The sequence below is a fragment of the Pyricularia grisea genome (genome assembly GCF_004355905.1).
Source record: "Pyricularia grisea strain NI907 chromosome Unknown Pyricularia_grisea_NI907_Scaffold_2, whole genome shotgun sequence".
Taxonomy (NCBI): Eukaryota; Fungi; Ascomycota; class Sordariomycetes; order Magnaporthales; family Pyriculariaceae; genus Pyricularia; species Pyricularia grisea.
The window spans coordinates 1102014-1119369 of record NW_022156717.1 but is presented as its reverse complement, the minus strand read 5'-3'; the positions used below and the strand labels follow the sequence as shown (position 1 = coordinate 1119369).

Here is a 17356-nt window from a genome sequence, read left to right as displayed (position 1 = left end):
ACGAGCGGAGAGTTGCATTGCAAATCCCCCGAGTCTTTGGCACATCATCGCAGCTGCCGGTAGAGAGCCGCATCGCAGTGCAACACACCCGACAAACTAAAGTGCAATCGAGGTTTTGGCTGATCTAAGCAAGCCGTTGTCGATAACATGTTATTAGCTTGGTTGCGAATTAGCCTTGCTTGCCTTGGTAGCTACTGCTACTGCAAAATAATGTGGAACAAACGCCCCCACTTAAAGGTTCCACCATAGCTTGGCACTCCATCTCGAACTGGACCGAATTGCCTCGTCATTCCGCCAAGCCAAGCCAGGAACCTTGCTTGCTCTGGCGCCCAACTTCAGCCCGCCAAACATAACCGTACCCTCCATTGGAGCTTTGTCCTGCTACCTACCCATGATATCAAGCAGACGATACAATTCGTCCATCCGCCTCTACTGCGGGTAGTACGAGAATGGTTGTCCAACAGCATATCCTCAACTGGCTGTATAGCGTTCTTACCAGCGTACGTTGTTTATAACCGTCATAGTCAAGTCATTTAGGGTACGGCTGCCTGAAGCAGGTAGCTGACCCCGCCCGCGTCGCAACCAAACTGACTGACTGGCTGGCTACTCTCACTCGACAGGAATATCACGATGTGAACCGCACATACAATGACGTCGCTCAGGTCTTGTCGCAATATCCATCACTGTCGCCTAGGACTGATGTTCACAGTAGGTCTTGATTTGTACATTTGTCTCGAGTCCTTGCCAACCCCTCTTGCACATCAATTCATCCTTTACCATGTCCTTCAACCGCTAACATTCTATACACTCGCAGCCTTCCCCAACGGCGTCTCTGCCCTCCTCTTACATCTAACCGGCACTATACCCGTCGTCTTCAGGGGCAACACCTACCGCTTTCCCATCTCGCTATGGGTTCCTCACGCGTATCCCCGTGAGCCGCCGCTCGTATACGTCACTCCCACCGAGAACATGGTCGTCCGTCCCGGCCAACATGTCGACCCTCAGGGCCAGGTCTACCATCCGTACCTGGTCGGCTGGTCGAGCTTCTGGGATAAGTCCACCATTCTGGACTTTCTAGCCATCCTGCGGGATGTCTTTGCTAAGGAGCCCCCTGTAGTTGCAAAGCAGCAACAGCCTCCCCAGCAACAACGGCAACAAGTAGCGGCCTCGACTCCCACACCACCACCAGTCCCTCCGTTTCCCAATGCGAACATGATGCCGAGACCAGCTTCAGTCGTTAGTAGTGGTCACATTTCCTCACCTCCTCCGAACGAGCAAAGGCCGCCACCACCACCGCCAAAGGGCAACGATGCTTCCGTACATAGGCCGTCCCCCGTGCCGGCACAACCAAGCTCATCCGGGCCACTGTTACCACCACATCCTGGAAGACAGGAAGCTCCAGCACCGCAGAGCAATAGGCTTTCGAGATATGATTCGGCACCACCGCTTCCGCCGCAGCAGCCACAGCATACAGGACCAACACCTCCGAGGCCGCAATACCAATCGCCTCCACCGGCGCATGTGCATGCCCCATACGAACAACAGCACCCATCTGGCTATGACAACTACCACACATCAAACCCAAATCGCATGTCCATTCAATCACAGGGTGCACCTCTACAGCCAACAGCGCAACCCCCTACCGGTTGGAATCAACAGCATCAACAGCATCCTCCGCACCAACAACCACCACAACAACAGCCACCTCCCCCTGTGCAGCAACATACCCAACAACCAGCGCCTCATCCTCAGGGCCAACCGCCACACCCTCAATATCAGCAACCACCACCACAGCAACCTCAACCGCACCAAGCGCCGCCACAACCCGTCCAGAGGCCGCCGCCACCACCGCCAGACATCATGGACGAACCCCTCGTCCTCTCCCTCCCCTCGCCTACCAATATCCCCGCACCCCCAATCCCTCCGAATCCGGAGCGTTCCAACCTCCTCGCCCAGCTCGCCACCACCCTGCATGCAATGCGCGTCCGGGCTAGGACTCAAAACGAATCCTCTCTCTCCGGCCTCCAAGCTCAGCGCGCCGCCATGCTGACAGCTCTTTCTTCGATGCACGCCGAGCAGCAGTCCCTCTCAGCTGTGTCTTCATTGCTGTCCTCCAACGCCTCCATCCTTCACGACTCACTGCGAAAGGCCGACTCGGTCGTGGCCGACGCAAAGGCCGGCAAGATTGTGCCACCTGACGTCGACGAGCTGCTTGTGGCGCCCACCGTAGTCGCGAACCAATTGTACGATCTCGTGGCCGAGGAGCGCGCCCTCGCCGATGCCGTCTTTGTTCTCGGCAGGGCCGTGGAAAGGGGTCGCGTCAGCCCTGGAGTCTTTGCCAAGACGACTAGGAGTCTGGCGAGGGAGTGGTATCTCAAAAAGGCGCTCGTCAAGAAGATTGGGCGGGGAATGGGATTGATTCAGTCCTGAGACGACATTCTTGGGTGTTCAAAAACACGAGGGTATCGGCTGAAAAAAGTCTTTTAAACACTTTATATATCTCGCTTCTTGAGCAAGCGTCAAAAATCCAGAATTTTGTTTCATGAGACATTTTTTTAATACCATGATCGTCAGGTTTGATTTTCACGATAACTAATCATCTAACCTGTACTCTTGTTTTGTCTGCTTCCTGCTTCATCGCCATCTTTGTTGAGAATCTAACACCCTACCCTTTTTCCACCCAATGCGAGTGAAAAGTCTACCTTCTATGCTTATATATCCAATTGCTAGCACGAAAAAAAAGAAAAAAAAAACGAAAGAGAAAAGAAAAGAAAAACACATCGTTATTCGGGATTAATCGTATAGACGACAGGCTTCCATCACAAGCAAGACTATCATAACTTCGCCTGTCCAGTACCATTGGCATGCTCTGCAGAGTTGGCACTCGCCTCGTGCTGCTCAAACATGCCGATTATCTGCCCCATCTCCGCGCCCCTGATGGGCCTAGGATGCTCGAGATCGCACTTGGCCACCGACACAGCCCTCGTCAGACCGCCACTTGCGCCTGATCCAGACTGTCCGACCCAGCCGGCACCGTCGCCGTCTTTCTTGCCATGATGGGGCCGAAAGGGGTTGATGGCGCGACTCAACGACGACGAAAACCGGCGTCTGAGGCTCGACGTCCTTCCCCTTGCTAGAGTCTCTGTGGCTAGCGGCTGAGGCGCCGATTGCGTGCTGTGTTCGGTTACAAAGCTGGCACTATTGGAGAGTTTGGTCAGCCGCGGCTGGGGCGCGGACATGGCGCTGCTGCCAGCAAAACTATACTTGCTTGCGTTGGATCTCGTGTTGCTGTTTGTGGTTCTGGCACTGGGTGTCGGGGGCGCTGGCACACTCCCGCTGCTGAAAGAGGGCGAGTAAGAAGATCCCACGGGCCTTTTATAAAGCTGGTCGCTTGCGTGGACTGATTTGTTGAAGAACGGCATGCTCCTCCTAGTAAGAAGCCTCTTGGCTACCGAGGAACCACCAGACTCTTTTGTCGAATTAACTCGGTGCACATAGCTCGCAGTATCAGTGCCCGATTCAGGCACATTTTTATCACGTTGCTTCACCGGAACAAGCGCAGTGCTGCTGCGTCCGGCGTTGTCCAAGGTATACGGTGGCTTGGGGTGCTGTGGCTGTTGGAGTCGGCGCTTAACAATTTTTCTCCTAAATCTGCTGGAGCCAGCAACATCTCTGATTGTATCGGGGTCCTTAGAATTGTCTTGCATCTCATTTCTTAAGCTTCTGGAGAGTTTCCTTAGTATGCCTGCAGAACCGATGGGATGTAGCATCTGGCTAGCCTTTTTCCTCAGGCTATCGTCTCCGCGGGACATATCCTTCCTGTCAGAGTCTTCGATAGCGCCATCGTATGTCTTGACCTGTTGACTGGGAGATGACTGGTGTAGACTCTCTGGGGTGCTCATATTTTCAAAGAGCGTGATCTTTTGTTTCAATGGGGATGCACCAGGGGAGATACCATCGGAACCAGGTCCGTGTCCATAGTTACTGCCAAAGTTATTGGTGGATAAGTTTTTGACAGGCGAGAATAAAGGTCCGCCGGGGCGTTTGGGACCTGCAGGCTGAGGTAGACGAAAGACAGGAGCCCTTAAGCCGGAAAAGGTCGAACGGGGCGCCGCGGCAATGCTTGATTCTTTCCACCTTGACGATGGCCCTAAATCTGGACCTACGGGCTTACCATCGTCAAAGAGACGGCGAAGGTCTGCGACTCTGGTTGGGCACGATTGAGCTCCCTTCAGTTGGTGGCCCGTACCCCCGCTCTGAGATGTGCCACCGGTTGCAACAAGCCTGTCTGTTGTAGCCACGGAATGTCTAGAAGAGACGGTGTTTGCAGAGCGCATGAGGTGATGGGCTGGGCTTGAGTGCAAGACCGAAGACTTCGCTGCAGGCCTCTGGGGCGTGACGGGGACGGGAGTGGGATACCCAGGATGCCCACCACCATTAGACGGCTTTTTCTGGCCGGTCCTTATAAGAGCTGGCTCGGACAATCTTGACCGCAGCTTGAAGTCTAGATCCCTGACTGAAAGGAAATTTCCAGGCCAAGCTGCATTGGGAGAATCAGAGAAATAAGAGTGTACAACAGGTCGTATTGGGGTTCCTACAGACTCTCCAGTCTTAGTAACAGTAGACCTAGGCGTTGGCGAAGTTGCTGGTTGTACTATCAATGGAGTCTCCGGGCTTCTAGTTGCCGATCTTTTCTCAGATACAGGGGTATCTATCGAGGGTGCAGAATTTCCCTGTGTAGGAACCAGCCGAATAGACGTCGGCCTGGAACGGGTTTCTGTATTTGTATCAGTACTTTGCCGAAGCCGAGTCACGCTTGATTGTCTGGTTAATGGCTTGTAATCAGGAACGAGCAAGGTAGAATAGGCCGGGTGCCGTGACTGCAGTGAAGATTTCGTGTCGGTACTGGAGCTCTTTGTAGGGGTAGCAGCTTCGGTATTGTGAGCAGTCTGACGTGTAGATTGCCCTGATGCCTTTACTGTGTTTACAGACCTCTGCAGGGTAATAGCTGTTGAGCGACGGAGGGAGCCAGACGTCATGCCTATTTCTTTCGCTTCAAACAGTTTCCTCCGCTCTGCGACGCTAGAAGGGTTTTTCTTTGCAATATGAGGCGTTGCATCAGAGCTAGAGCTTCTACTCCGCTCATGTCTAGATGCCCCATCAAGTGTATGCAGGCTCCGTCCGGGCGGGCATATGTCCGGGGATACCTAATCCTCGGTGGACCTAAGCAGCCAGTTGTCTGATCCGCGAGGCATGTTGATCTGGGAGCTGGTTTCCATGACTGTTTTCAGCATCTCAGTTGCGACAGGCATTGATCCTCTCAAAGCTTTAGGTTGGGTGGAGATTGTTCCCTCGCAGCAAATGGCATTGCGATAAGTCAAATCAGCCTTATTGCCTCCACGACATGACTCCCTATCCATCTGGGTAGTAGGGCATTGTTCTCCATGTATAGTTGCTCCTGGAGGAGATTCAGAGGGGTTGTAGTCCGAACGGGGAGGCGTATGCTGCTCAGCCCTGTGTGATGGGCTATGAAGACCATTGCTCAAGGGCGACCCTAAACTCTCCGCCTCCCAGTTGCGCTCGCATTTACCCACGTCCGAGTCTTCATCACCTGCCAACGCCCCAGGATCTGGTGACATCAGAGTGTCGTTGAGAGATATATCAGTTAAATTTGCATCAGAAGCATCTCTGCGACCTATACGAAGGGGTTTCGGCTTTAGACGCGAGTCGGTGAAATCGGTGTCGCTGCTACGGTTGAGAGCTCGAAGGTGACCAGGTCGCTGTGTGTCTGTGTCTTTTGTGGCCATGTCCATTGTATTTAGGATTGTAGGCTAGCAAATGGGGCAAACTAAGATCTTTCCGATACATGTGCAAAAGATGCAATATGGATACCGACGATCCTGTCGACTTTTTAAATATCGAACTGATACGGGATGCCTATGTGACCTTCAAGACAAAGTAGAGGTATTGACCTTGCAAGACCTAGAATACCTCACACAAAGGCCTGAGAAGTCACTCTGATCTTGAGGACAGGCATGCCTGGAATTGTAATGCCAGGCACAAGGAAACGGAAGGTAGGAGTGCACGGCAAGTGCGATAGACTGCAAGGTGTGTGGCCTACCCCGACAGCTGGAAGTAAAGTTCCCTAGTACCTTACCTCGGTACCTAGCTAATTGAGGTAGAGTACGAGGTCGATAGATTGCCTGGGTTACTATGTGGCGTGATTGCCTGCATACGTATGGAATGCCTTTTGATGGTAAGCTCGGATATATCAGGTTTGCATGTGGCTGGTGAAAAGTGAGTAAGATTCCATATTGCCCTGAGGAGTACTTAGGTAGGTTCGTAGGATAAAGTTTGGGTGCATCCATGAGTGCAGTTCTGTGTACCTAAATGCCCTCCTAGATAATGCACATGCAGGCAGTGTGAGAACACAAAGCCCTACGTACATATGCAAATCAAAGGAGGCATCTGAGCTTCTGCAGCAAAATAAATAAGTAAATTTAGTTTCACAAGCCACTGAAGTTACTTGGATATATTTAAAGTCGTCTATGGTATCTACCTAACCTGGTAGACGGCATTCAAAGCTGTTATTCTTATCGACATCCAGAGGCAAACAGACCGCCCCACATCCTCGCACAATTAGCGCTAGTACAAATCAGGTTAGCGCCACAGTCGCGTCGCCTCGATACCATAATCCACATCTTCAGAAAGAACATTCCGCCCTTCCCTGACAAGTTGTTGCCGCCTCCACACCATACTTTGTCAACCACGACAACGCGGCGACGGGTCAGGTCATCGCGAAACCTGTTGAAACCCAACGAAAACGATCTACACACGAATTCTTTTCTTTGGAGATTCTTTGTAGACGCTAAACACTACTTTGGCGTCTCTTGGGAGAGCGCGCAAGGTTGCGCTGTAGCGGGTAAAGCCTGCACCTCCTGCTTTGAAATCAGCTTCAGCTTGGCCTCACCTAGAGTCGACAAGGCAACGCTATCCCAACCAGAATCAAACTCCGATCAAGCAAAACACGAACTTGCGATCCTCTTGACATTTTCAATATGGCGGAATACGGCGAGATGGACGAGTACGCCGACTACGAGGCTGGCGATTACGATGCTGAGAACGACGACGAGATCACCGCCGAGGACTGCTGGAACGTCATCTCCTCATACTTTGACGAAAAGGGTCTCGTCTCTCAGCAGATCGACTCGTACAATGAGTTCACCACCTCAACGATCCAGGGTATCATTGACGAATACTCGGTTCTTACACTGGACAACCCAAATCCTCCCGACACTTTTGAAGGAAAACCCATTCGATTGCGCCGATATGAAATCATGCTCGGAAACATCCTCGTGACCCAGCCCACGGTTAAAGAAACAGACGGCAAGGTCAGCACCTTGGTGCCGTACGAGTGCCGTGACAGAAACTTGACGTACTCTTGCCCGCTGTACGTCAAGCTCACCAAGAAGGTCAACGTCGCGGTCGAAGAGGATATACCGCTCCATGAACTCAACGACGAGCAGCGGGAGGAGATGCAGAGGACCAACGAGCACCCAACTACCATTCGCTGGGAGCTGGACAGGGACAAGTCACACAACCCAGACGAGAAGATTTCAGGCGAAAAGATGGCCGACATGATATACATTGGCAAGATCCCAGTCATGGTGAAGAGTCGAATCTGTTATCTGAGGAGTCAGCCCGAGTCGGAACTTTTCCTTCTAAACGAGTGTCCTTACGATCAGGGTGGCTACTTTATCATCAACGGTAGTGAGAAGGTCCTAATCGCCCAGGAGCGGTCCGCTGCAAACATCGTTCAGGTCTTCAAGAAGGCCCAACCAAACAAATACCTCTATCAGGCCGAAATCCGTAGTGCTTTGGAAAAGGGCTCTCGTCTTGTCTCAACCCTGACCATGAAGTTGACGTCCAAGGGCGACAGCACGCGTGGATCATTTGGTCAGACGATCCACCTGAATTTACCATACACCAGCGGTGATCTCCCGATCGCCATTGTCTTCCGTGCTTTGGGGGTTGTTTCTGATGAGGACATCCTGAACCACATTGTGTTGGACAAGAACGATACACAAATGTTGGAGATGTTGAGGCCCAGTATTGAAGAGGCTTTCTGTATTCAAGATCGAGAAGTCGCGCTGGACTTTATCGCCAAGCGTGTCGGCAAGGATGGTGGCCATTCGAACAGCAGACATCTTCGTCTGAAGGTGGCACGAGACATTCTGCAGAAGGATACGCTCCCGCATATCTCCCAGGCAGAGGGATGCGAGACCCGCAAGGCCTTCTTCTTGGGTTACATGGTTCACAAGATCTTGCAGTGCGCTCTTGGTCGTCGGGATGTCGATGACCGAGATCATTTCGGCAAGAAGCGGTTGGATCTGGCTGGTCCTCTGCTAGCCAAGCTTTTCCGTGGTATCATTCGCAAGTTGACGAACGACATGATGGGTGGTCTGAGGCGGTGCATCGACGCTGGCAGAGACTTTGATCTCACAGCCTCGCTTAAGCCCAACACTCTTACAAACGGGTTGAAATACTCGTTGGCCACGGGCAACTGGGGAGATCAAAAGAAGGCTGCAAGCTCCACGGCTGGTGTCTCGCAAGTGTTGAACCGATACACTTTTGCTTCGACTTTGTCCCATTTGCGGAGAACCAACACCCCCATTGGAAGAGATGGCAAGCTTGCCAAACCTCGACAGCTTCACAACACTCATTGGGGTCTCGTGTGTCCTGCAGAGACTCCTGAGGGACAGGCTTGTGGTCTAGTGAAGAACCTGTCGTTGATGTGCATGGTCAGTGTAGGAACTCCAGCAGAGCCTATTTATGACTTCCTGGTCGCGCGAGGAATGGATGTGCTCGAGGAGTACGAGCCATCAAACTCTTCAAGTACATCAAAGATCTTCATCAATGGCACGTGGGTTGGTGTAGCCAACAAGATTGAAGAGTTGGTAGATTTGGTCTACGATCTTCGCAGGAAAAGTAGAGTCGATCCTGAAGTATCACTCATTCATGACGTCCGTGAAGGCGAGTTCAGAATTTTCTCGGACGCTGGCCGTGTCATGAGACCTCTGTTTGTTGTCAACCAAAAGGATGATCCACGGACAGGAGCCCAGGCGGGCAGTTTGGTGCTTACCAAGGAGCACGTCGCCAAGCTCCATGCAGACAAAGACAACAACCTCAGCCCCGGAGATGAGGGTCACTACGGCTGGCAAGGCTTGAAGAGTGACGGTGTTCTTGACTTGATGGATGCTGAGCAAGAAGAGACGGCCATGATCTGCATGTCACCAAGCGATCTAGATAAGTTCAGAGCGCTCAAGTTTGGCGGTGCAACTCTGGACGAGTTGGAGGCCTTTGACAAGAACGATATCAACCGAAGATTGAACACCAAGATCAACCCGACAACTCATATGTACACCCACTGCGAAATTCACCCCAGTATGCTTTTGGGTATTTGCGCTAGCATTATTCCTTTCCCTGACCACAACCAGGTACGTTGCGGGATATCCTTGCTCTACATATTTATCGTTGTGCTTCTTTGCGAAAATGCTAACACGTTCACAGTCACCCCGTAACTGTTACCAATCTGCCATGGGTAAACAAGCCATGGGTTTCTTCCTCACAAACTACAACCGCCGTATGGACACCATGGCAAACATTCTCTACTATCCCCAAAAGCCTCTTGGTACAACACGGTCCATGGAGTACCTCAAGTTCCGTGAGCTTCCTGCCGGTCAGAATGCAATCGTAGCAATTGCTTGCTACTCTGGATACAACCAGGAAGATTCCGTCATTATGAATCAAAGCACAATCGACCGCGGTCTGTTCCGTAGTTTGTTCTTCCGTTCATACACGGACTCGGAGAAGCGTGTCGGTATCAACATGGTTGAGAAGTTCGAAAAGCCGTTCCGTGCAGACACGTTGAGGCTCAAGCAGGGCACTTACGACAAGCTCGAGGATGACGGTATCGTTGCTCCTGGTACCCGTGTTTCCGGTGAAGACATCATCATCGGCAAGACGGCTCCTATCCCCGCGGACAATCAAGAACTTGGCCAGCGGACTGTGCAGCACACAAAGCGAGATGCGTCGACACCTCTCCGCAGTACCGAAAGCGGTATCGTTGATCAGGTTATCGTTACGACCAATCAAGATGGTCTTAAATACGTCAAGGTGCGCGTGCGAACCACCAAGATCCCGCAGATTGGCGACAAGTTCGCATCCAGGCACGGACAAAAAGGTACAATTGGTGTCACATACAGACACGAAGATATGCCATTCACCAGGGAAGGCATCACTCCCGACATTATCATCAACCCCCACGCCATTCCATCTCGTATGACAATTGCCCATTTGATCGAGTGCTTGTTGTCAAAGGTCGCAACTCTCAAGGGTATGGAGGGTGATGCCACGCCCTTCACAGAGGTGACTGTGGACTCGGTCAGCAACCTTCTACGTGAGCATGGATACCAATCCCGAGGCTTTGAGGTTCTCTATCACGGTCATACTGGTCGGAAGTTGAGAGCTCAAGTCTTCTTTGGTCCGACTTACTACCAGCGTCTGAGGCATATGGTGGACGACAAGATCCACGCACGAGCACGTGGTCCCGTCAACATCATGACAAGACAACCAGTGGAGGGTCGTGCCCGTGACGGTGGTCTGCGTTTCGGAGAAATGGAACGTGATTGCATGATTGCACACGGAGCAGCGTCTTTCTTGAAGGAGAGGCTGTTTGAGGTTTCGGATGCGTTCAGGGCGCATATCTGTGGTATTTGTGGGCTGATGACGCCTATTGCGTACGTTTTTATCTTCCAATCGTTCCTTTCCCTCGGTATGCTTGGCATCAACTGATTACTAACATGGGTTCTCTTTCACAGCGATCTCACGAGGAAAACTTTCGAATGTCGGCCATGTAGGAACAAGACCAAGATTGCGCAGGTGCACATACCGTATGCTGCCAAGCTTCTTTTCCAGGAGCTGGCGTCGATGAACATTGCCACAAGAATGTTTACAGAGAGGTCAGGAGTTTCAATTCGTTGATCTGGATGGTAATCAACGAGTCGAGGATGGGGTGTTTGCGGAATTTGGTTTATTAGTGGTGCAAAAACTGGAAGCATTGCAAGATTGGCATGCATGAGAGTATGTTTTCTGTGGCAGTCATGGGGGCTTAAGTTTTGCTTCTGCTACCTGACTGTCATTTCCCCTTTCATCCCAACATATAAACATTTTGTAAGTTTAAGTATGTGAAGAAGCGCATTTTGGGAGTCGCGGCAAGTTTTTCGATATTGGAAAAGGAGCGGTGTTAGTAATAAACTAAAAGAAAAAAAAAAAAAAAAAAAAAGTCGAAGCATGAGAGCAACAGTGATTACATTTGGTCTATATGTATTTCCTGGTACAGTAGTCTAGTTACAGATTCACTTTGTATATTCTATAGAGCTAAACAAAGGCTGGCCCGGTTTGGGATATGTTTGATACAGGATGTGCTAGTGAGGTGAGATGAACATGTTCTTTTTGAGTGATGCATTCGTCTTTTTGTGTTGATACAATGAATGGTCGTACAAGTCTCCTGCCCAGTTTATACAGAGGGCACTGCATTTTCCTAATATACAAAACTCGATGTCATTGCTCATGACCTCCCTTTACTAGGAGGATCAGGTGGCGCCTCGTGGGTAACGTCGCGGACAGACTGGCCCTTTTTGTACTCCTCCTCGAGCTGGCGCTGCATGTCAAAGTCGAGTTGCCGCTCTCGTTTAATGCGCTGCTGTTCCATGTCACGGATGACACCTTGGTGCATTGCCTAGAATATTTTTGATAAATTCTTGTGTTGGTGTCTATTGTTTCTCTCCCATTCTTCAAGCAAATAAAGTATAGCTAGCTGCCATAGGTTGGGGTGCATGTCACTTCTGATACATTTGGGAACAAGAGAGAAAATAAGGAACGTACAGCTTTTTCGGCCTTTTGCTGAAAGTGCACAAACACCACCGTCGTGACGGCAAAGAGCGAGGTGCTCAGCAGTGTGAGCTTGGATGCGCGTGACATTTTTCTTGATTGTTTTCTTTGAGGGATAGTTTGATATTGAGAGTTTTCACCAGTGAGTGACCTTTGTTGGCTGGCTACCTGCACCGGCTCATTTCTAAGAAAAAAATTAAAAAAATTTCAGTGGATGTTGCTCGAACCAGGCCACCTTCGTCCGCCTCCTTAAGAATGAATGTCCGTAAATTATATCAACAGAATGTATGAACAGAATCGCGTCCTAGGTTACCGCGTCTGGCAGAGGTTGGAATGATGTAATTTTTCTGCCGTCCTAGACCACCATGCCCCAACCCGGCCGGTGTTTCCTTCATCCCTGCCAAAGCGGCGTCGGCTCGGGCTTGGCGCTCCTTTGAGGTGGGAAAGCTCCAAGGTCGGGTTGGTTTCCCCACATTAGCACAGGCGTAGCAGCAGCAGCAGCAGCAGCAGCACCATCCGTTGGACAGGCGGAGCTTGGGTTTGGAGGTTCCCAAGCGTTGATTGAATCACGACAAACAACAAATCAACGTAACCGATCCCCTAACACACCTATATCTCGCCAGCCGCCTACTGCAATAACACCGGGGCAGGTTAACCCGTCGATTCGATATCTGCAACCTGCGATTTCCTTGCCGAGGTTTATTTGCGACAAAAAACAGAATTCACAATGGTTCGTCGCGATGCAATCGCCCCAAATCGAAGCGTCAAAGACAGTAGCGAACAATGAGAGATCAAAGCTAACCATTAGATTCCCCATACAGTCTGCCCAAAGTTCAGCTGGAATTCAGACCCTGCTCGAGGTACGACCACTTCGGTTTTTCCTTTCCTTTCGCGAAACCTATCGATGCGAGATAGGAAGCAAAACGGCTATGCGTCGGGATGACAACTAACGAGGCGGCTGTTGCGGTGACTTATAGGCCGAGCGTGAGGCATCCAAGATTGTCCAGAAGGGTGAGCTCAAGACCACACCACTACTGCCATGCGCCTCATAGCGAAGCTTGTGCTAACATGTGATGTATCCATCTAGCACGGGAATGTATGTAAATCACCAAGTTTAACCCCTCCCTCTCCCGCCGGAATCATCAAAAGCCCCTGATGGCATCACCACCAACCCTCAAGCGGCCCATTCTCGGCATTAACCCGTTTCCCGCCTTGACCATGTACAGTCCGCACAAAGAGAGTCAAGGAGGCCCGTGACGAGGCCAAGAAGGAGATAGAAGCCTACAAGTCCGAAAAGGAGAGCGAGTACAAGGCATTCGAGTCCAAGGTTCGTCATTGGCTTATCTCCCGTCCTGGCTACCGACTAAGGAAGCTCTTCTCCATGAGAGAGTAAAGCTAACCTGCGCAAACCCACCGCGCTCCCACGTATATAGCACACCCAAGGCAACAAGCAGGCCGAGGAGGAGGCCAACAAGGAGGCCGAGACCCAGATCAAGGAGATCAAGGAGGCCGGCAAGAAGCACCAGGACAAGGTCATCAAGGATCTGCTCAAGGCCGTCTTTGAGCCCCACCCTGTGCCGCCGACTGCTGCTTAAGCTGTTTGTTTAGTCTTGTATGGAGAACCAGGTTGGCGTCATGCTTTTTTGCACTGAGCTTATAGAAAGATGAATCAAGCAGCATGTTGCAAGATTGTCCATTGAGAGTAGTTGTAGGATGCATCAACGCTTTTGGCTTTCGTTTTCTTCTTCTATAAACATTTACGCCAACTTGTATGCCGCTATGAAAACAACATTGATATACACATTAATCAAAACACCCAGACAACTCCCTCCATACATTTTAATCTTGGAGGAATTCCCGAAGCGTAGTCAGCATATCATGCATCTCCTTCCCATTCTCCGTCTCCACATCCACAGCATCAGCCTGTTCCTTTAAGCTCTCGCTGAGTAACTCCAAAGTCTCATCCCTATCCGCCAGGAGCGTCTGGATTTTCCTCTTTGCGCCATCGTCCTCGGCCACCAGCCACGCGAGCATCACGTCGATGCTCTGCAGCACAAAGAGACCCGCATCCAGCCGGCGAGAGAACCGCTCGTCCTCGTCCAGCTCATCCATCCCGGCTGCATCCACTGCCGCCACCCTTCCCGCGTACTCTCGCCGCAGCTGGACGAGCCTCTCGGTCTTTTCGTAGTCCTTCTCCACAAACTTGGCCAGCGTCCTGATCCGCTCCGCGCTGTCCGTCGGCAGCAACCTCAACATGCACGCAAAGATGCTGATGAGGTGCTCCACTACCCTGGGGTCGCGCTTCTTGGAAGAGCCCTTGGCATTGCTGCTGCTGCTCTTCATGAATAGTGTGAAAAGTGTCTTGAGTCCGCCGTACTCGACAATCCGCTCACACACCCCGGCCTCGCGGCTCTGTGCCACCGCATGATCCAGCAACCGCAGCGCCGGTGTGCGTGCCTTCTTGGCCGTCGGGCTGCCAATCAGCACCAGGCACAGCGCGTGACCTTCGGCGTCGACAAACTTTTGCTTGCCTTCGGGCCGGTCCGCGATGCACGTCAGCGCCTCGAAGCAGTTCTCCATGAACTCCTCCTCGTCCCCACCGCGCTCCGGATCCCGCGCCCGGTACGGCGCCACAAGCTGCAGCAGCGGCTCGACCGCGTCCAGGTCCCTCGCCAGCCTGTCGCGGTTCACCGGGCTCGCCTGCGCCAGAATGGCCAGCATCTCCGCCGCGTACTGCTTGTTCTGCGACACGGGCTCCTCGGCCTTGGTCGCTCGGGCCAGGAGCCACTTGAGAAGAGGGTCGCAGCGCCCCACCATCTCTGCCGTCGCGGGCCGGCCGCCGCACAGGTTCTCCACCACCTCGAGGATGCGGTAGACGCCCTCCCGATCAGCCTCGTCGCCAGCCTCGTCGAGTCGCTCGAGATTTGACACGAGCAGCGACAGCAGGTCGGCCTCTAGCAGGGCGTCGACCAGCACCGACCACTCGTCCTCGGTGGCGCCCTCGACGTCGTCGCCCGTCAGCTCCGCGACTATCTGCACCGCCGCGAGCGCAATGTCCGTGTTCTCGTGCGCCAGCAGACCAGTGAGCGACCCGGCGGTGCCGAGCCGGGAAAACTCGGGGTACAGCGAAGGGTGCTCGGCCAGGATGCTGAGGTTGCGCACGGCCGCGTCGAGGTCCGCCTCGCTGTCGATGAACTTGGCCGGGTCGTCGGCGTGACGGGCTCGCAGCTCGGCGTTGCGGTTGATCTTTTTCTCGAGCGCCAAGGCTGTGCGCCGCAGCCACGCCGCGTCGAACTTGTCGTCCGCTGGCGGCGCCGCGCTGTCGGCCGACTCGACAAAGTCCAGCACCTCTGCTTCCTGCCGTGTTATGCCGCCGCCAAAGAACCGTCCGTCTTCGTCGTCGTCTGGAATGTCGTCGTCGGGTGGTGCTGACGGGCCGTAGTCTCCATCTTCATCGTCTTCGGGCGGCGGCGCGGGGCCTGCTTCTATGTCGTCGCCGTCGTCTTCGTCCTGTACCTGGGCGTGGCGGCTTGAGGAGGGGTTCAGTTTTGCGGATTTGTAGATCTCATCTGTCAATTGAAATGTCAGTGATTTGGAGGTTGAGAGAGAAGGGTGTTTAGATACTTACTTGGATCGCGGACGGGGTCCAGCTTGCGTTTGCTAGGAAGACCTGAGCTCTACGGACGAGTACCAGTATCTTTTTAGCACACGACCAATGTGAAGTTGTTGGATTGCTAGTGATATGCTTCAGACTTACCTTGAAAAGGTCGTCAATGCTCGTCATATTTTCATAGTTTGCCGGAGTTGATATACTGGGAGATTTGCTCGTGTTGGACTCAATTTGCGGTTGAAATTACAGTGGGTTGGAATTTGGAGCTTGATATCATCATTCGTGACGAGACGCGCCGATGCGGAAGGAAAGAGACCATTGAATCTCGTGCTATACAACTACCATATGCACTGTATACTGCACGGGCACGCTGCGAACACGACACAGTGTGGATACACAGATTGCTGCCAGTCACTCAAGCTTCTAGTTGCACAGTAGCTGACCTCTGGACCACAACTTGCAGGATCGAGGGTCGAAACATTAACAACTCGTTTTCTAGCTGGATCTCATCCCAGCCTTATATAGTTCAACCGTACCAGGGTTTACTTTACTCAGAAACTAGCCACTAGAAACAATGCCGCCCACACTCATCCTGATCCGTCACGCTCAGGCTGAGCACAATGTTTCCAATAAGTTCACCCCCGCACCTTGAGAAAGAACTATATCAAGAATGAAAAAAAAAAAAAAAAAAAAAAAAAAAAAAAAAAAAAAAAAAAAAAAAAAGAAAACAGGGAGCTAACTCCAGAAACACAAGACTATAGCATTCCTGACCCTCAACTGACGCCACTCGGCCTGGAGCAAGCCGCTGCGCTCTCTGCTCACCTGCAGAAACGTCTTCCGGGGTCACTCGACCCTGAACTCATCGTCGTCAGCCCTTTCCGCCGGTGCCTGCAGACGGCCACCATTGCCTTTGACTGGTTGATCGACGCAGAAACTGGCAAGTCAAAGGTACCCATGGTGGCCAATGCTAGTTGGCAAGGTAAGAAGCTCTCTCTGTCTTGTTCCTCTATTTGATTCCAGAGTTTTTATATATATAAAAAAAGCAAGCAACTGCCGATATCTGCCCCACTTCCGTGATGAGCGCTGTACGGGGTACTATAGTATAGAGACCAGGAGACGGAACATAAGTTTCAGAATATATAATTGTTCTGGAATCATACTCTAGAATAAACCGAACAAAAAAAAGGGCAAGAAAGAACATATTAACCAAAAACTCTTCCTCTACATAGAAAACGCAGACAAACCCTGTGACACGGGAACGGACCCGACCCTCGTGGCCCCCAAATTCCCCCATATCGACTTCAGCGCCCTCGACCCCGTGTACCCGGACAAGACGTCTCCGGCGGCGTCTCTGTACCACTACACGCGCGCGGCCCTTCTCGCCCGCGCCCAGTCCTGCCTGCGCGAGCTGCGCTCCCGCCCCGAGCGCGTCATCGCCGTCGTCTCCCACTCGGCCTTTATGCGCCAGGCCGTCACGGGCTGCTGGTACATGAATGCCGACTACCGCATCTTTGACTTTGCAGACGTGGCCGACGGCGACGAGCTGAGGCTGGTCCAGTGGGACGAGACCAAGGCGGGCGGCATGGGCCTGAGCTTGGAGGTTGGGGTCGAGCTGGGAGAGGGCTTACCCGAGACGCTGAGCGATGCTGTGCCCGCTGAGGATAAGAAGTTGCCCGAATGATTGTAGTCGACTTCGGTCTTAGGGGGGGGCGGGGGGGCACGGCGTCTGTGCCATTTTGGGGGAGGTTGATGATTGACCATGGGACGACTTTCGCTTTTAGCTCCCTATGATAA

At 52.3% G+C, this 17356-nt stretch overlaps 8 protein-coding genes across 8 annotated transcripts; 4 read left to right on the top strand and 4 right to left on the bottom strand.

The window, feature by feature from the left end:
- Nucleotides 1-348: 348 nt before the first annotated feature.
- On the top strand, nucleotides 349-2463 carry PgNI_02883 (uncharacterized protein). The gene is made up of 3 exons (XM_031122940.1): nucleotides 349-500; nucleotides 621-708; nucleotides 815-2463. The coding sequence occupies exons 1-3, from the start codon at nucleotides 450-452 to the stop codon at nucleotides 2428-2430; spliced, it is 1755 nt and encodes a 584-aa protein (XP_030984039.1). The 5' UTR covers nucleotides 349-449; the 3' UTR covers nucleotides 2431-2463.
- Nucleotides 2464-2834: 371 nt separating this feature from the next.
- PgNI_02882 (uncharacterized protein) lies at nucleotides 2835-5161 on the bottom strand (the record flags this gene model as incomplete). Its single annotated transcript, XM_031122939.1, has 2 exons — nucleotides 2835-4994; nucleotides 5138-5161. The coding sequence occupies 2 exons, from the start codon at nucleotides 5159-5161 to the stop codon at nucleotides 2835-2837; spliced, it is 2184 nt and encodes a 727-aa protein (XP_030984040.1).
- A 46-nt stretch (nucleotides 5162-5207) lies between these two features.
- PgNI_02881 (uncharacterized protein) lies at nucleotides 5208-5813 on the bottom strand (the record flags this gene model as incomplete). The annotated part of the gene is made up of 1 exon (XM_031122938.1): nucleotides 5208-5813. One exon carries the CDS (start codon nucleotides 5811-5813, stop codon nucleotides 5208-5210), a length of 606 nt encoding a protein of 201 aa, XP_030984037.1.
- Nucleotides 5814-6758: 945 nt separating this feature from the next.
- Nucleotides 6759-11338, top strand: PgNI_02880 (DNA-directed RNA polymerase II subunit RPB2). Its single transcript, XM_031122937.1, has 3 exons — nucleotides 6759-9497; nucleotides 9571-10799; nucleotides 10881-11338. Exons 1-3 carry the CDS (start codon nucleotides 7059-7061, stop codon nucleotides 11041-11043), a joined length of 3831 nt encoding a protein of 1276 aa, XP_030984038.1. The 5' UTR covers nucleotides 6759-7058; the 3' UTR covers nucleotides 11044-11338.
- A 36-nt stretch (nucleotides 11339-11374) lies between these two features.
- On the bottom strand, nucleotides 11375-12254 carry PgNI_02879 (uncharacterized protein). The gene is made up of 2 exons (XM_031122936.1): nucleotides 11947-12254; nucleotides 11375-11800 (listed from the first exon to the last, which is right to left on the bottom strand). The coding sequence occupies exons 1-2, from the start codon at nucleotides 12040-12042 to the stop codon at nucleotides 11630-11632; spliced, it is 267 nt and encodes an 88-aa protein (XP_030985532.1). The 5' UTR covers nucleotides 12043-12254; the 3' UTR covers nucleotides 11375-11629.
- A 267-nt stretch (nucleotides 12255-12521) lies between these two features.
- PgNI_02878 (uncharacterized protein) lies at nucleotides 12522-14927 on the top strand. The gene is made up of 6 exons (XM_031122935.1): nucleotides 12522-12682; nucleotides 12774-12812; nucleotides 12930-12963; nucleotides 13040-13048; nucleotides 13179-13279; nucleotides 13386-14927. The coding sequence occupies exons 1-6, from the start codon at nucleotides 12680-12682 to the stop codon at nucleotides 13545-13547; spliced, it is 348 nt and encodes a 115-aa protein (XP_030985531.1). The 5' UTR covers nucleotides 12522-12679; the 3' UTR covers nucleotides 13548-14927.
- On the bottom strand, nucleotides 13792-15798 carry PgNI_02877 (uncharacterized protein; the record flags this gene model as incomplete). Its single annotated transcript, XM_031122934.1, has 3 exons — nucleotides 15710-15798; nucleotides 15581-15629; nucleotides 13792-15521 (listed from the first exon to the last, which is right to left on the bottom strand). The coding sequence occupies exons 1-3, from the start codon at nucleotides 15734-15736 to the stop codon at nucleotides 13792-13794; spliced, it is 1806 nt and encodes a 601-aa protein (XP_030985526.1). The 5' UTR covers nucleotides 15737-15798.
- Nucleotides 15799-16136: 338 nt separating this feature from the next.
- On the top strand, nucleotides 16137-17271 carry PgNI_02876 (uncharacterized protein; the record flags this gene model as incomplete). Its single annotated transcript, XM_031122933.1, has 3 exons — nucleotides 16137-16195; nucleotides 16324-16541; nucleotides 16792-17271. The coding sequence occupies 3 exons, from the start codon at nucleotides 16137-16139 to the stop codon at nucleotides 17241-17243; spliced, it is 729 nt and encodes a 242-aa protein (XP_030985525.1). The 3' UTR covers nucleotides 17244-17271.
- Between the last annotated feature and the right edge of the window lie 85 nt (nucleotides 17272-17356).

What these genes read in the sequence shown, in the direction of transcription:
- PgNI_02883 (XM_031122940.1), top strand. Translation starts at nt 450, where the DNA reads ATGGTTGTCCAACAGCATATCCTCAACTGGCTGTATAGCGTTCTTACC. An exon ending in TGTATAGCGTTCTTACCAGC is followed by an intron (nt 501 to 620) that starts GTACGTTGTTTA and finishes CTCACTCGACAG; the next exon opens with GAATATCACGATGTGAACCG. An exon ending in GCCTAGGACTGATGTTCACA is followed by an intron (nt 709 to 814) that starts GTAGGTCTTGAT and finishes ATACACTCGCAG; the next exon opens with CCTTCCCCAACGGCGTCTCT.
- PgNI_02880 (XM_031122937.1), top strand. Translation starts at nt 7,059, where the DNA reads ATGGCGGAATACGGCGAGATGGACGAGTACGCCGACTACGAGGCTGGC. An exon ending in CTTTCCCTGACCACAACCAG is followed by an intron (nt 9,498 to 9,570) that starts GTACGTTGCGGG and finishes ACACGTTCACAG; the next exon opens with TCACCCCGTAACTGTTACCA. An exon ending in GGGCTGATGACGCCTATTGC is followed by an intron (nt 10,800 to 10,880) that starts GTACGTTTTTAT and finishes TCTCTTTCACAG; the next exon opens with CGATCTCACGAGGAAAACTT.
- PgNI_02879 (XM_031122936.1), bottom strand. Translation starts at nt 12,042, where the DNA reads ATGTCACGCGCATCCAAGCTCACACTGCTGAGCACCTCGCTCTTTGCC. An exon ending in AGCAAAAGGCCGAAAAAGCT is followed by an intron (nt 11,801 to 11,946) that starts GTACGTTCCTTA and finishes AAAATATTCTAG; the next exon opens with GCAATGCACCAAGGTGTCAT.
- PgNI_02878 (XM_031122935.1), top strand. An exon ending in GAATTCAGACCCTGCTCGAG is followed by an intron (nt 12,813 to 12,929) that starts GTACGACCACTT and finishes GGTGACTTATAG; the next exon opens with GCCGAGCGTGAGGCATCCAA. An exon ending in ACAAGGCATTCGAGTCCAAG is followed by an intron (nt 13,280 to 13,385) that starts GTTCGTCATTGG and finishes CCACGTATATAG; the next exon opens with CACACCCAAGGCAACAAGCA.